Source organism: Rhodamnia argentea, chromosome 9 (assembly GCF_020921035.1).
Source record: "Rhodamnia argentea isolate NSW1041297 chromosome 9, ASM2092103v1, whole genome shotgun sequence".
Lineage (NCBI taxonomy): Eukaryota > Viridiplantae > Streptophyta > Magnoliopsida > Myrtales > Myrtaceae > Rhodamnia > Rhodamnia argentea.
The window spans coordinates 25,793,338-25,807,139 of NC_063158.1; the positions used below are offsets into that span (position 1 = coordinate 25,793,338).

General features: G+C 40.8%; 1 protein-coding gene and 1 pseudogene across 1 annotated transcript; one reads left to right on the top strand and one right to left on the bottom strand.

The window, feature by feature from the left end:
* The first annotated feature begins 6,564 nt into the window (after positions 1-6,564).
* Positions 6,565-8,572, top strand: LOC115742943 (scarecrow-like protein 13). Its single transcript, XM_030677498.2, has one exon. It carries the CDS (start codon positions 6,756-6,758, stop codon positions 8,400-8,402), a length of 1,647 nt encoding a protein of 548 aa, XP_030533358.1. The 5' UTR covers positions 6,565-6,755; the 3' UTR covers positions 8,403-8,572.
* Positions 8,573-8,934: 362 nt separating this feature from the next.
* LOC115742942 lies at positions 8,935-11,259 on the bottom strand (annotated as a pseudogene).
* Positions 11,260-13,802: the final 2,543 nt, after the last annotated feature.

Here is a 13,802-nt window from a genome sequence, read left to right on the forward strand (position 1 = left end):
GTACATCGATGTTTTCAAAGGACAAGAGAAATTCAAGATGTCAATAATGTCCTCATGTATTTATATGATATAAATTGTGCACCCATCATGAGTCGATGTCAAATCAAATAAAGTAATAGTTGTTTCATAACCTAAACCAGCAAGTTCTAACTATTATAACTGCATTTCATTGCGTTTATAAGCATTTTTTGCGATTGCATCGGGCTCAATCGATCCCCGATTTAATAAAAAACTTTTTCATTAGCTCTCTAATATATCGATGAGCCAACTAAACAGCAGACCCACTAGCTATATTTTTTTCGAAAACCATACATAGCTGTATCGAAATGTTCAAGGATGGGAAGAAATGCTTCTAAGTATCCCAAAAGGCAAAGAAGAATATGCTTTTTTGATTAAGGTAATAAAGCATTCTTGCCATGTTGGGGGCACATCATCAAGATAAGGAAAGGATGCTGCCGCGTTTTGTTCTTTGTTCTTTGTTCCTTTTTATGTACGGGGAAGATAACCTCACAGATCCTCTTTTGGTCCTTAATTCCATCCTTTAACTTTTATGCCGCATCATCATCGAGTCATCCACTTCTCCACCCATACGAGTTCTTCTCCTATGGTTTCTTTGTCCAAGCAGCCATCAACTAGTTGTACGTATGCTTTTTAATTTTGCTAGTTTAGTCTTAAATTTTTGCATGAAAATTTTCGCCCAACATGATGGTATGTCACGTAAGACGGCCGGCGATAACTAGATTGCTACGTTAATTGATTTGTGCAAAAGGTTTAAGGCTAATTCGGTTAAATTTGAAAGTTTGTGATGTAATTAGCATTGGTACAACAGGTTTAGTACTATTCGGATGATATCTTCAATTGTTGGTTGGTAAGTTTTCTCAAAGCAGACGGCGCGGGGAAGGATTTGCCCCATATGGGACGAGGCACTGCTGGCCCAGCACTATGTTGGGAACTAGTTTCTTGCGGCTTTTGTACTTTTTGGGCCTAATAATGTTGAAAAAAAAACCTCAAATTTTAGGCTCGGTCTAATTTTATTGTAGTATCCCCCAAAAAACTTTGGATTTTAGTTCTAGTCTCAATTCTATTCTAATTTTTTTTCCCCGTAAAAAGTCATAAACTTTTACCCGAGTCCTAAATCCGCCCCCGTTAACCCTCCTCCATCCGCAGTTTTTCTTGACAAGGCGAGAGATGTAAAACTCATGAGTGCGATCATTCTCGAGTACCGGAGATGAAGATTGAGCGAAGATCTCCGAGCGAGATGGAAGAAAGAGCCTCTTAAGAGCGAGAGCAATCGAAGAAAGTCAACCCTAACCGCTCTAACATTTGAGATCCAATAAGACGTCGTTTGGGCTAACATGGAAATTCATCTCCAAAAGATATCTTTTTGAACATGAGATTTGGGGGAAAAAAAAAACTAGAGCAATGTCGTGGAAATACCACATCACCAAGGGCGATTTTGGACGGAGGATTAACGAAATAGATTTGGGACTTAAATAAAAGTTGATGATTTTAAATGAGACATCCAAAAAAAAAAAAAAAAACCTTATGGGTAGAATTTGGGCTAAACAAAAAATGGAGGTTTTTTTATAAGACAAAAAAAAAAAGGTTATGGTAGAAATGGAACTAAAGCTAAAGTTGAGAAATTTTTTTAGCGTATTAGGCCAAGCTGTCATCAATTTGTACAACCAAACAAACAAACAAAAAAAATGGAAAAACAAGAAGTCTTACAACATTGCAAAAAGTGCGGTTGGGCATGGAAATCCTTCGAATCTACTTGACTCGTATCTTTCACACGAGAAAATATTGAATATGAAACGCAAACACGGTATCACCTGACTTTATTGAGCATTTGAGGGTCCTATGAAAAAATTTACGATTAAATTAATAAAATTAAAAAAAATTAAGATTGAATTGATGTCGATATATAATAAGTTTAGGATCGGTGGGATAATTTTCTCCATGCTTCACAGGCCGCATTTTCCTGCTTGTTTTCTCGCGCGCACGTACGAACGGCGAGCTGCGTGAGATCGCATGAAGCCCGGGAAAATCCAGGGAAGCGCCGATTTTCCCAGGAAAATGTTTGGGCGAAGATGTTCCGGCAAGAAAGCACTCTTTTAAATCTCACTCTCCTCGTCTTTTACCAAAGCTATCATTTCCTCTGCTTTTCTGAGTTGGCATGATTGAGCGACAGCGTGTTCATGAATTCGACGTCATCTCGAGGATCCGCAATCCAATCAATCCCGTGGGTTGCAATAGTACAAACATTTCGTGCAATGGTTCTGGAAAATTATGTGGTAAATTATCCGTGGCTAGCTCTATAATCAAACTATATGTATATGTGTGTGTCAATAGTTGTGTAATAAGGGAACGAAATTCATTTTTAGCCGAAAAGAGAGAGAGAGAAAGAAAGGGGAACCAAATTCCTATGAAGTAAATTTGAAAAATAGGAAAAACACGGGATAAATTTCCTCACGATCTCAGTTATGTTACTGAAAAGTCTTAATTTTGATACCTAATGCAATTGACTTTTAGATTTCCCCACATTTCCATTTGAATCCGATTAACCGTTAGTGGAACGTTGGCTTGATACCCATATGGTAAGGGCCATATCCAAAAAGCTTGTCATATTTTGATTGAAGTGTCTGATTGGATTTCGGGTCAAAGCGCATCAAATCACAATGATAATAAAATATAAGTCTGATTTTGTAAAAAAAAAAAAAAAAGAAACTCAAACTTTAGGTTCAATTTCAATTTCATTCTATTTTTTTTATTTTCTCTAAAGAAAATCCCGAACTTTCACTCTAGTCCGACTAAATATCACCTTTCGTTTTTTTCATGATTACCAACATTAGGAGGATATCGTTATTCCGTACGAATGCGAGGGTGTTGATGAAAATGTGGTTCGCACGATATCGGTAGTATTAAAAAGACCATTGACAATTTTTGGACGTGTTAATAGATTTAGGATTGAGGTATAAGTTGGGAATTCTTTTTTGAGATAAAAAAAAAAGTTCCGGTAGAATTAAAATTAGACCTAAATTTGAAGATTTTTTTTCAAGGGAATTGGGATTTAAATTAAAATATTTTAGACCCAACAACTGAAATCAAAATATGATTCTTGTTCCATACTCCAAAACCCCGTCAGGAAAAATACAAATGTTTCTTTCCTTTTTTTCTGCCAAATAAACGCACTCCACTTGACCAAGAGAAACATCGACCATACCAATCGTCATCATCATCATCATCATCATCATTGCCATCATCATCACCCTCGCCATCGCCATCATCGCCATCGTCATCGCCATCGTCATCGCCATCGCCATCGTCACTACACAGCTGGATGATATAATGAAATAATTCAACGCGGCATCGTTTACTACGAGTGGCCTTCCCTTCGTTTATCTGCTAGAGAGACGTAATCTCATTCCAAATTTGGGTGCTGATCATGTTTAATCGAATGACTTTTTCCAATTTATCCTAAGTATTTATGCTAGACTTTTGCAGCAAATTAATTCATGAAAATGGACGTTCCGTATGCAGATTAAAGCCGACTATTCGTCTGCCCGGCCTGCCCGAAAAACCGTTTGATCAAATAGGTCGAGATGCTATTTAGTGTGACATGTTTGTCGATTTCTCCATGTACGGACGATCGACAAGCGTCGTACATGAATAGCAGTGTGCTCTTGCTTCCCGTTTCATAACGCGATGGTGGGTGTACCTATGGCATGACATCGGCGCAAAATCTGTACGAATCGCCTCCGCTCGCTTTACTTGGAAAATATTTGTCAAAGATAAATATCAAATTTCCGTGTCATCTTCCCACACAAATATAAAAAGTGCATAATTTCAAAGTTAAAGAATATGGATGAGCATGGCTTCAGAGTAGAATCTAAAACCCGTCAAGTTTTTGTGTTTTTCTTGATTATATATGTCCTAGTGGGACTCTACGGCATTCCATGATGTCTGATGACAAGTGTGAAATCTGAAACCACGAATCGAAGCTTTCATTTTCGGGAATATTTATGACCAAGACTGTTATTTTATTAATGTCTTATATTTATTCGTATGCCTAAATATGAGTTATGTTCAGTGAATTGTAGTAGCAAATGATGATCATTAAAGATGATGATTAATTGTAATCTTTTAATTAAGAGTAGTAGAATTTGGGTAAATCTTGAAACCTGTAACATGGTAGGTTTCGATTTACATGTATGCAGGACAAGTTTTAAGTTTCAAAAGATAAAGAATTTATTTCGACGGATAGATTTCATATGGGACCTCCTACAGCTCAATCCTAACGAAGGAGAAGCAATCTGTTATTGTTGCTTGCTCATAAATAAAGCTTTTAATAATTAAAGTTAAAGAGCGAGCTGCTTCGAAGAACGTGGCGTTGCGCGGGCGCGTCAACAACGTTCTAGGCAGACGCGCTTATTAGGAAAGAGCCCCCCGACTTGCCCTATATTTACGAAATGACCATTTGACTCGTACCGCGAAACCGTGTCCTCAGACAACGCCACTCGTTTGGTCGTTCCTCGAAATCTCATCGCCGATCACAGTCTCTTATTCCACTACCGTCTCTTCTTGACCACAAAAGCTTCTTGTGATTCGGGAGCTTCTGACAAGTTTCTCAGAAATTGACCTAACTATGTTACCATAGAATCTCAATCTTTGCCAACCTTGTCCTAGACGTTGCTTGTGATGATCGACTCTTGGACCCTTCAGCCCTTTGAAGCATCTTGCCACGATTTGAAGTTTCAAAGTGAATGACCCCGTCTTTGATCAAATTAGAGAGAGATGGACTTAGATACCACCCGTCTCTTATTTTATATATATTGACAGAGGACTAATTCGGATGCACATAATTATCGGGTAATATCCATTTGAAACTTGTAATTATAGAGCTTGTTAGAGTTGTCAAAGTATGAGGATGTCTATGATATTCAAAGTCTAGATATTACGTGAAAATCATTAAGTTGCGCTAAACGAAACATGCCATCATTTTTATTTTTTTTTTAAAGAAAGCTCGTTAGGCAACATGACAGGAACAAAACACATGTCCAATTTGTCCCATTTTTATTCCTTTTCTTCCCCCTCGATCTTCCATGAGAAGTCAACCGTGTCTCATAAGCTTCATTTTGAATTCTCGATGCTGACAATTCCCAAGACTATCCTCCTCCTATCCACAAACTTAGCTGATCACAATAAACCCACCAGTTGAAAGTTATTCAACTTTGACATTTGCGCAAACTGGTTGAAACACTCGGCCCTAAAGGTCCACTTTCCCCCGCAAGCAGGAGCGAACGAATTCGACAGTTGAAAAATGAGAAACAAAGCACAATTTAAGTTCCACAGAGAATCGTGGGTTCTGAGGAAGCTGCTTGCTACGGTCTGCACGTCACTTCAGAAGGGTTTTGTTTTTGCAACCTGAAAGCGAAGTTTTCACGCACACGGCGGGCTCAACCCCACACTGGAAAAAGGAAATATATTCTTCTCGCCGGGGGTACCGACGTTATTTCGTGTCCTCCCCGTCGGGTGGCAGTGTAATTTTGTTGACCTGGAGAGGGCAATCTTTTTTAATTTGGGTATAGCCTATAAGTTGGGTGTAGAGCTCTACACATGCGTACTTTTAGGAGAGAGAGAGCGAGAGCGAGCGACCTTGGTGGTTTCTTGTTCTTGAAGTGTCAGGGAGCTGAGTTGAGCCGAGAGTACTGTGACTCAGGTGAGAAATTTCGTATATTTTTCATCTCTTGATTGATTATGAATTTGAAAGATGGTTGCGATTTTCAGCGAAGATATGCGAGGTTTTCTTTGCGAAGTACTCTTTTCGTACGATTTGCCGTACAAAGATTGCATCTTTTCATGGTTGACGGATTCTTGATTGAGTCGAAATGTTGTTTTCGTGATTTCGTAATATGGGTATGTTGTAGAATTTTGGGAGGTGTTTTCTCAGCTGATTTGGCTTATGAAGAGTGCATATCTTGCATGATTTGGCTTCCTTTGACCTTCTTGTGGTTAATTTAGGTCGGGGAATCAAAATTAAGCTCTCTGTTCATCAAAATGGCGGGTTGATTTCTGGTGGGATCTGGTTTACACGCGAAAATTTCTAGCTTTTTGATTTCTGGTGGGATCCGACGTGCAGGGCTAGCTGTTCAGTGGAACCTGTTGTTGGCCAGAATTTCGTATACGTAAAAATTTTCCACCGTCTCTCAGTAGGTTTTGCAGCCGCTATAAGATGCCTTTTCTCTCTCTTTTTCCTTTTTCTTCGGTTCAACGACTGCAGAGATTAAGGAATGAACATGGTGGCTAAAGTAGTAGCTTTATTCTAATCTTTCATGTAATTTGTGCAGTTGGGATTAATGCATTGTTCTGATACTTCTTTTGATTTTTAGTCCCTTTTCGTTTATGACTTTAATGAACTGCAACAATTACTTGAGGAGAATGGTTTTGGATACTGATTTTGTTCATATATGAGGATGAGGTGTTTGAAACTATCAATGATTGTAATTGACATTGTACCTTGTCCCCGTGTGGTTTCAGATATTGCTACTTTTACACGATAGGTGCGAGGAAGCACTTGGCTGCTGTTGCTGCTGAGTATCGTATCAAGGAATTCCATGGTGCGATGAGAGCAGATCATTGGGTTTGAGATTGCCATGTTTGTTCTTATGGCCTGAGTGATGTTCTGGATTACATAAAACATTCTGCTAGAAAGCTTTCAGTATTATCTGCAAGTCAATCACCTCGAATCCTCCTAAATGCGAACATCTCAAAACCGCCAGAATGCGGCCGGCGTCCATGGCTTATACCATCAACCTGTGCAAGACATCGACCCTTATTATTTGCCTAATTTTCAGATCGAGGAAAACAATGTCAGTCCAGACATTGGCAGCCAAGGGACTAATTTCTCCTTTCAGGCTTACAATGAGCAGTACTTCACTCTCGAATCTGCTCCAGCCATTTCCGGCTTTGGTTCGTATGATTCCCCTTCGGCTGTGAGCGTTGCGTCTAATAGGAGTCCCTTTTCGAATCAAGGTTCACACTCGTATTTGTCAGATGCGCAACATTCTTCTGACAATCCTCATGGGTCACCCATCAGTGGTTCTTCTGTGGCTAGTTTTGGCAATGACATGTGGGGCAAGCTGAGGGAGCTGGAAAATTCGTTGCTTGGACCTGAATCTGATATCAGTGATAGCGGCAATTGTTGCCTAAATAGTGGGAGCCACCAATTCACATCAACTGGGCAGTGGGATGTAAATCAGATGATAGAGATGATCCCTAGATTGAATTTGAAGGAAGTGCTCATTGTCTGTGCACAAGCGATTGACAATGCTGACATGCCTAAGACAGCTGGTTTGATGGAGTTGTTGGAGAGGATGGTGTCTGTCTCAGGAGATCCAAACCAGCGTTTGGGTGCTTACTTGTTGGAAGGGCTTAGAGCGAGATTGGAATCTTCTGGGAGCATAATCTACAGAAAGCTCAAGTGCAAAGAGCCCACTAGCTCAGAATTGATGTCTTACATGCACATCCTCTATCAGATTTGCCCATACTGGAGGTTTGCCTACCAGTCAGCAAATGTCGTAATTGAGGAAGCTATAAAGTACGAGTCAAGAATCCACATAATTGACTTCCAGATAGCTCAAGGAACCCAGTGGATCACTCTTATCCAGGCTCTTGCAGGACGAGCGGGTGGGGCCCCTCTCATTCGCATCACTGGAGTTGATGACTCCCAGTCAGCTCATGCGCGTGGAGGAGGGCTCAGCATTGTCGGGCAGAGGCTAGCGAAGGTTGCTGAGTCGTGTGGAGTGCTATTTGAGTTCCACAGTGCCGCCATGTGTGGAAGTGAGGTAGAACAAGAGAACCTCGGATTGCGACCTGGAGAAGCTATAGCCGTGAATTTTCCATATGTTTTGCATCATATGCCAGATGAAAGCGTCAGTATCCATAACCACCGTGATCGGCTGCTGCGATTGGTTAAGAGTCTATCCCCAAAGGTGGTCACCCTCGTGGAGCAAGAGTCTAACACCAACACGTCACCATTCTATCAAAGGTTTATAGAGACCGTGGACTATTATACAGCAATGTTTGAATCAATTGATGTGGCGCGCCCACGGGATGACAAGCAAAGAATCAGTGCGGAGCAGCATTGCATCGCCAGGGACATAGTCAACATGGTAGCTTGTGAGGGGATGGAAAGGGTTGAAAGGCACGAACTTTGGGGGAAATGGAGGTACAGATTTAGGATGGCTGGGTTTCAGCAGTTCCCGTTGAGTTCTGCAGTTACTGATGCTGTCAGAGATCTGTTAAAGGGATATAACGAGAAGTATAGAATCGAAGAGAGGGATGGAGCTCTTTATCTCGGCTGGATGAACCGAGCTTTGGTAACTTCTTCTGCGTGGTGGTGAAACTTGTAGGTTTTGCCGAGTGAAACCTGTAAAGTTTTGTACTAGTTGTAGTTAATGTTTAGCTTGATGATTAGCTTTAATTCCACTTCTATAGGATCAAGGGAGCAATGTTCAGAACTTCCACTACACTATTGTAAAATCCCCAACTTGAATTTGGAAGGAAAAAGAAAGTTCTTTGTAAATGTCTGCTTTGCAATGAAGCAGATAGAATTTTCTTACGCTACTTCTTGTATCTATCTGTGTTTTTGCACTTGATGCTCTAATTTAGCTGATTGGTGGAGAACTCTGATGAAATATGGTGCTGGTACTATCTTTGCAAATAATGAGATGTTATTATTGGGTAAATGAAATTTTCTGGCAGCAGGGAAGGTGAATTCTTTCATCAAAGTTCAGTTCTTGCTCAGTGAAGTCTACAGCGCTAAGAAAAAAGCTGTCTTGCTTGTGAAATTACATGAGTTTGTCTTTCTCGGCAAAATCTCATATTATCTGCCTTTCTACATCTGCATCAATCTAGAATTAGCTTAGTGAACTCAGTTTCTTGCTGATCGTTCAGTAACAAGACAGAGACGTAACAAAGAAAGTACAAGTTTCCTGCTAATCGTTCAGGAACATGACAGAGGCAAAATGGATTGCTCATGGCCAACAAACCTCCCAAAGTAAAAAGTTTTTCCGTTACATTAATCTGGATACTATACAAACAGCATTGACGCAGCTAAGACTACAGGTGCTCTGTAAGTAATTTAAATCAAAGAGAAGACTGAGCTATGTACAGGCTCATTTGTGGCTTCTAGATGTGTGATAAGCGGAAAGCAAGTAAAACCATTATCATCCTATCCTGTATGTCTAAATAGTTTCCTTCTGCTCCTTCTTCCTCACCAATACTCCTTGCAATTGCATGAACCCTCAAGAAAATGATGGAAGCGGTTGCGATCCCTAACTATGATCTCCCTGTTGTAAATCTTGGAGATGAGTTTTATGACGAAATGACAATCATCACATATTCGTAAGTTCTTAACAATTCTAAGAGGGGTTCTGGGATCTGTACTGAGAAGTCCGAAAGCAATAGCCAGCTTCTCACTATGATAAGCCAATGCAATCTCTTTCTGTCTCTCATCGAGATCTTGTGAAACTGTAGAAGTTAGCGGTTTGTACCTGGCAAGCTTCAATTTTTCGAAGATCTCACTCAACATTTGGTAAATCTCCGGTGTCCGTGGGTGTGACTTATCACCGGCAACGAATTCATAAACTGCATTGTCCACTTCAATGGAACTACTGCCAGGAAGCTTCTCAATATTTACATTTCTCATCGTTCTTCTCACTTGAATAACTTTGTCCCACTTCTGTTCTTGGGTGTAAATGTTTGACAAGAGAACATAATTCCCATCGGCTTGTGGTTCCAATTCAAGAAGATTGACTGTGGCTTCTTCTGCCAGGTCAGTGTCCTTGTAGACTCTGCAACCTCCAAGAAGGGCCCTCCAAACAACAGCATCTGGTGCGAATGGCATCTTTTGAATGAGCTCCCTAGCCTCTTGAAGTCGCCCTGCGCGAGCCAAAATGTCAACCATGCAACCATAATGTTCAATTTTAGGAGTAATGCCATAAACATCACTCATGCATGTGAAGTATGTCCATCCCTCATCAAGAAGGCCCATGTGGCTGCATGCACTCAAAACCCCAACAAAGGTAATATCATTGGGCTTAATTCCTTCAGCTATCATTTTGGAGAAAAATTCAAGCGCGGCTTGACCAGATCCATGGTTAGCAAGCCCCAGAATGGCAGAACTCCATGTGAGGACGTCCCTTCTGTCCATTCGGTTAAATACACTCAATGAGCTGTCTATGTCGCCGCACTTCGCATACATGTCCACTAGTGAAGTGCCAAGCTTCATATCTACTTCAATCCTAGTTCTCTGCATGTACTCATGGATCATTTTGCCCATTCCTAGCGCACCTATGTCTCCACAGGCAGCCAATACACTGACCATCGTGATGTTGTCCGGCACCACATTTGCTAATTGCATCTTGTGAAACAGCTTCAACGCCTCATTAGACTGTCGAGTCCTAGCATAAGCTCCAATCATGGAACTCCAAGATACTACATCTCTTTCCCTAGCACTGTCAAACAGCTTTCTTGCCTCCATAACATCCCCAAGCGTGGCATACCCATGAATCATGGTATTCCACGATACCAAGTCTCTCTCAAGCATTTTATCAAACAGGTCATGTGCGAGCTGAATTTCGCCAATCCTCACATACTCAGCCAACAGCACATTGTATGAAAACCAAATCTGGTTCCTTCAAATCATCTAAAATCCTCTTCGAAATCTCTACAAAACCCAGTCTCGCATACATCTCAATCAAAGCAGTTTGAACAAACAAATCCGATTCGAACCCAATTTTCATCCCTTGGGCATGCACCGTTCGACCATTATCACCATCCATCAGCCTACCACATGCTTGAACCACCAAAGAAAGACTAAAACTATCACAAAAGACTCCATCTTGACGGCGCATTCGGAGAAACAGAGACAAGGTTTCGTGGGGTCTCTGGGAAACCAAATTAGCGCGCATCATGGTGTTGAAAATGAACGCGTCCGGGGACGAGACCGAGTCGAAAATAGAGCGAGCATAAGGCAACGAATCACCGTACGAAGAGGAATGCATGAACAGCGTTCGCAAGAGCTTGGCGGCGACGTCGTTGTTGGCATCGAGAGCGGTTTTAAGGACGAGAGCGTGCGCTTGTCGGAGGTGACCGAGGTTCTTGGAACTGTGGAGGAGAGACATCGCCTTTTGCTCCATGGTTCTTGCTCTTGTCCAAGACAATTTCACGAGACAGCGTCAGTGGGTCGACGTGTTCGAAGTTGCTGAGTCCGAGGCTGTACTTGGAAGTTGGAACCCAACGCGAGGAATGATCAACGGCTTTTTTAACGGTCGTTGTCTCAAGGTGTACTTTTTCCCGCGCTTTGCAGGACGTTGAATATTACGTGACTCATTGATTTTGATACGTGATTATAGTTTGTCGAATTATCTGATAAATATTGTAAAATTCTCTTCATAGATTTAATAGGAGTACTCACTCATAACTCCAGCAATATCTAACAGGAGGGACAAAAACAAATGATTATCCGATCGAAAAAAAATTCTTGGGTGGCACGTGGAATGAAAAAAGAAAGATATATAAAGTTCAAGTCCTCGATAATGACACGTGAAAAAGTAGGCCGATATAATGTTTAGAGAATCAAATTTCAAAAGCAAAAATTGATTGGGATGCATATCATATAAGCCATATGATTGGTCGATCGCACCGTATCAATCATAATTGATGCACAAAATACTTTTTTAGAGAGAGGACCAAGGATGGTGCCGGTACGGAAGTTGTGGTATGAGCACATGTGGTTTCATGGTTGGGATGGTGTGGTGTGCTGACATTTGACAAGAAGAGAGACAATTGGGGCTTGCGTGGTATATGAGAAGGAAGATATGAGCAATTTTTGACTCATTTCAGCTCAAGAACTAGAGGTCGCTTGTTCAAATCTTGATGAAAATTGTAGCGCAGTTAGTCGAGGCATTAGGCAATTTTCAACTCGGGAATTGGAGATAAGGTATTTCATGAATCTCAAAAGGCCTCAACTTTAACTAACTAGTGCATAAGATATGTAAGGTACTTCATGGATCTCAAAGTAGTCGGGTCTTTTATGTCTGTACCCTGGCTTATCAATAAAGAAAAATTGCACTTAGACCATAAACTCTGGTCTAAAGACGGCAATGTCGGTAGGAGCTTCTGATGGATTTTTCTAATGAAACGCCAGGCTTGAAAATGTCAATTCTATTCTTTGTAGTTAAAGCCGAAGCTGAGAGAACGTTCACTCCAATGATCGCCTCGCGACACTCACTTTGCTTATATATTTGCCACGTGGTATGACATGTGGCACGGTTTTGCCATGTGGTGCACATTGACCAACAAGCGTTTAACTTAATGACGCAACATCTGCCATTTTTTTTTATATATTTTTTGTTGGAATTTAATTTCAAAAAATAAATTGGAAATTCATATGAAGATTTCATTTCTTTTTGAATTTACACTTCAAACATGACGTAAATAAATTAGAGAAAGCATTTTCAATTATACTCTATCGTCTCCCGAATTCTATACTCTATTGTCGGTTACACTACGGACACGGGAAATAAGTAACTCCACAATCCTACATGGGAAGAGTCGGAGAGAAGTACACTATAAGTGTTATAAATTGTATACGGCGCTCACTTTTGTGCCAAAAGTTGCAAAAAGATAACTTAAGTACCAATTTTTTTTAAAAAACAACCACTTAAATGCAAACTCCACATGCTTGGAGCAAATCCTACATGGCCTTTTTTTACTAATATCTAAACCGACGTGGCTCATTGGAAGTAGACGTGGACTTTCACGTGGACTTAAACTTAAAAATTAACTAAAAATAAAAAAATAAATAGAAGAGAAATAAGTTGAAAAGTTTAAAAAAAGTTTAGGAGGAGTCTTGTTCGGGCGGCGAGGGTTGTCGAGGCCGAGCCTCACCGTGGCCGGGCGAGACCGAGCCTGCGGTTGGCGGGGGTTGCCGACCACCGGCCGGGGCTCGGCGACCCCCGTCGACCAACCCCCACACTCATCGGCCTTTGTCGAGGATGGCGGGACGGCGGCAGCGAGAGCTGTGCGAGCGCTCGTCGCTTGAACAAGACCCCCTTTTTAATTTTCAGCTTATTTTTCTTCTATTTAATTTTTTTTTTAATTTTTATCTTGGAATTCTACTCGGAAGTTCACGTGACCACAATAAAAGATCTGCCACGTCATATAAAATATTTAAATATAAAAGTCACGTAATTCATTTGACTGATCATTTTTCTCCGATTTTGACACTTAGTTGATGGTTTTGAAACTTTTAGCACTAAAACGAACACCGTATCCAACATATGACACCTTGTAGTAAACTTCTCCTGGAAGAATTGTAATGCTATTAGTAAATGGTGTCATAATCAGAAAATAAGGCATCCAGACATGGCCGAAGGTAACTGCCAATTCGAGCCCGGCAGGACACTTGGGCCTAACGGTCATTAACAGTATTCATATAATATCGATTTTTAGTACAAAATAATTCCAAAAGGCATATGAAAACCCCAGACCTTTTTCTTTAGGTCGGTCGTGGGCCATTCGAATCTAATTTTGTAAATACCCCACAGCCTCACAAAATTGTTTAAATGCTCTTAGTTTTCAATCTTTCAAAATTTGTGGAACTTCAATTTATGTTTAGCTCCTCAATTTAAGGAATTCATTGAAAAGATTAAAGCTAAATATTAAAAAGGAATAGGCCAGAGCATCGGCCCGTTGAAGGTGGTGAGGGCGCCACCCCCCCGCTTTACGCTTGAACC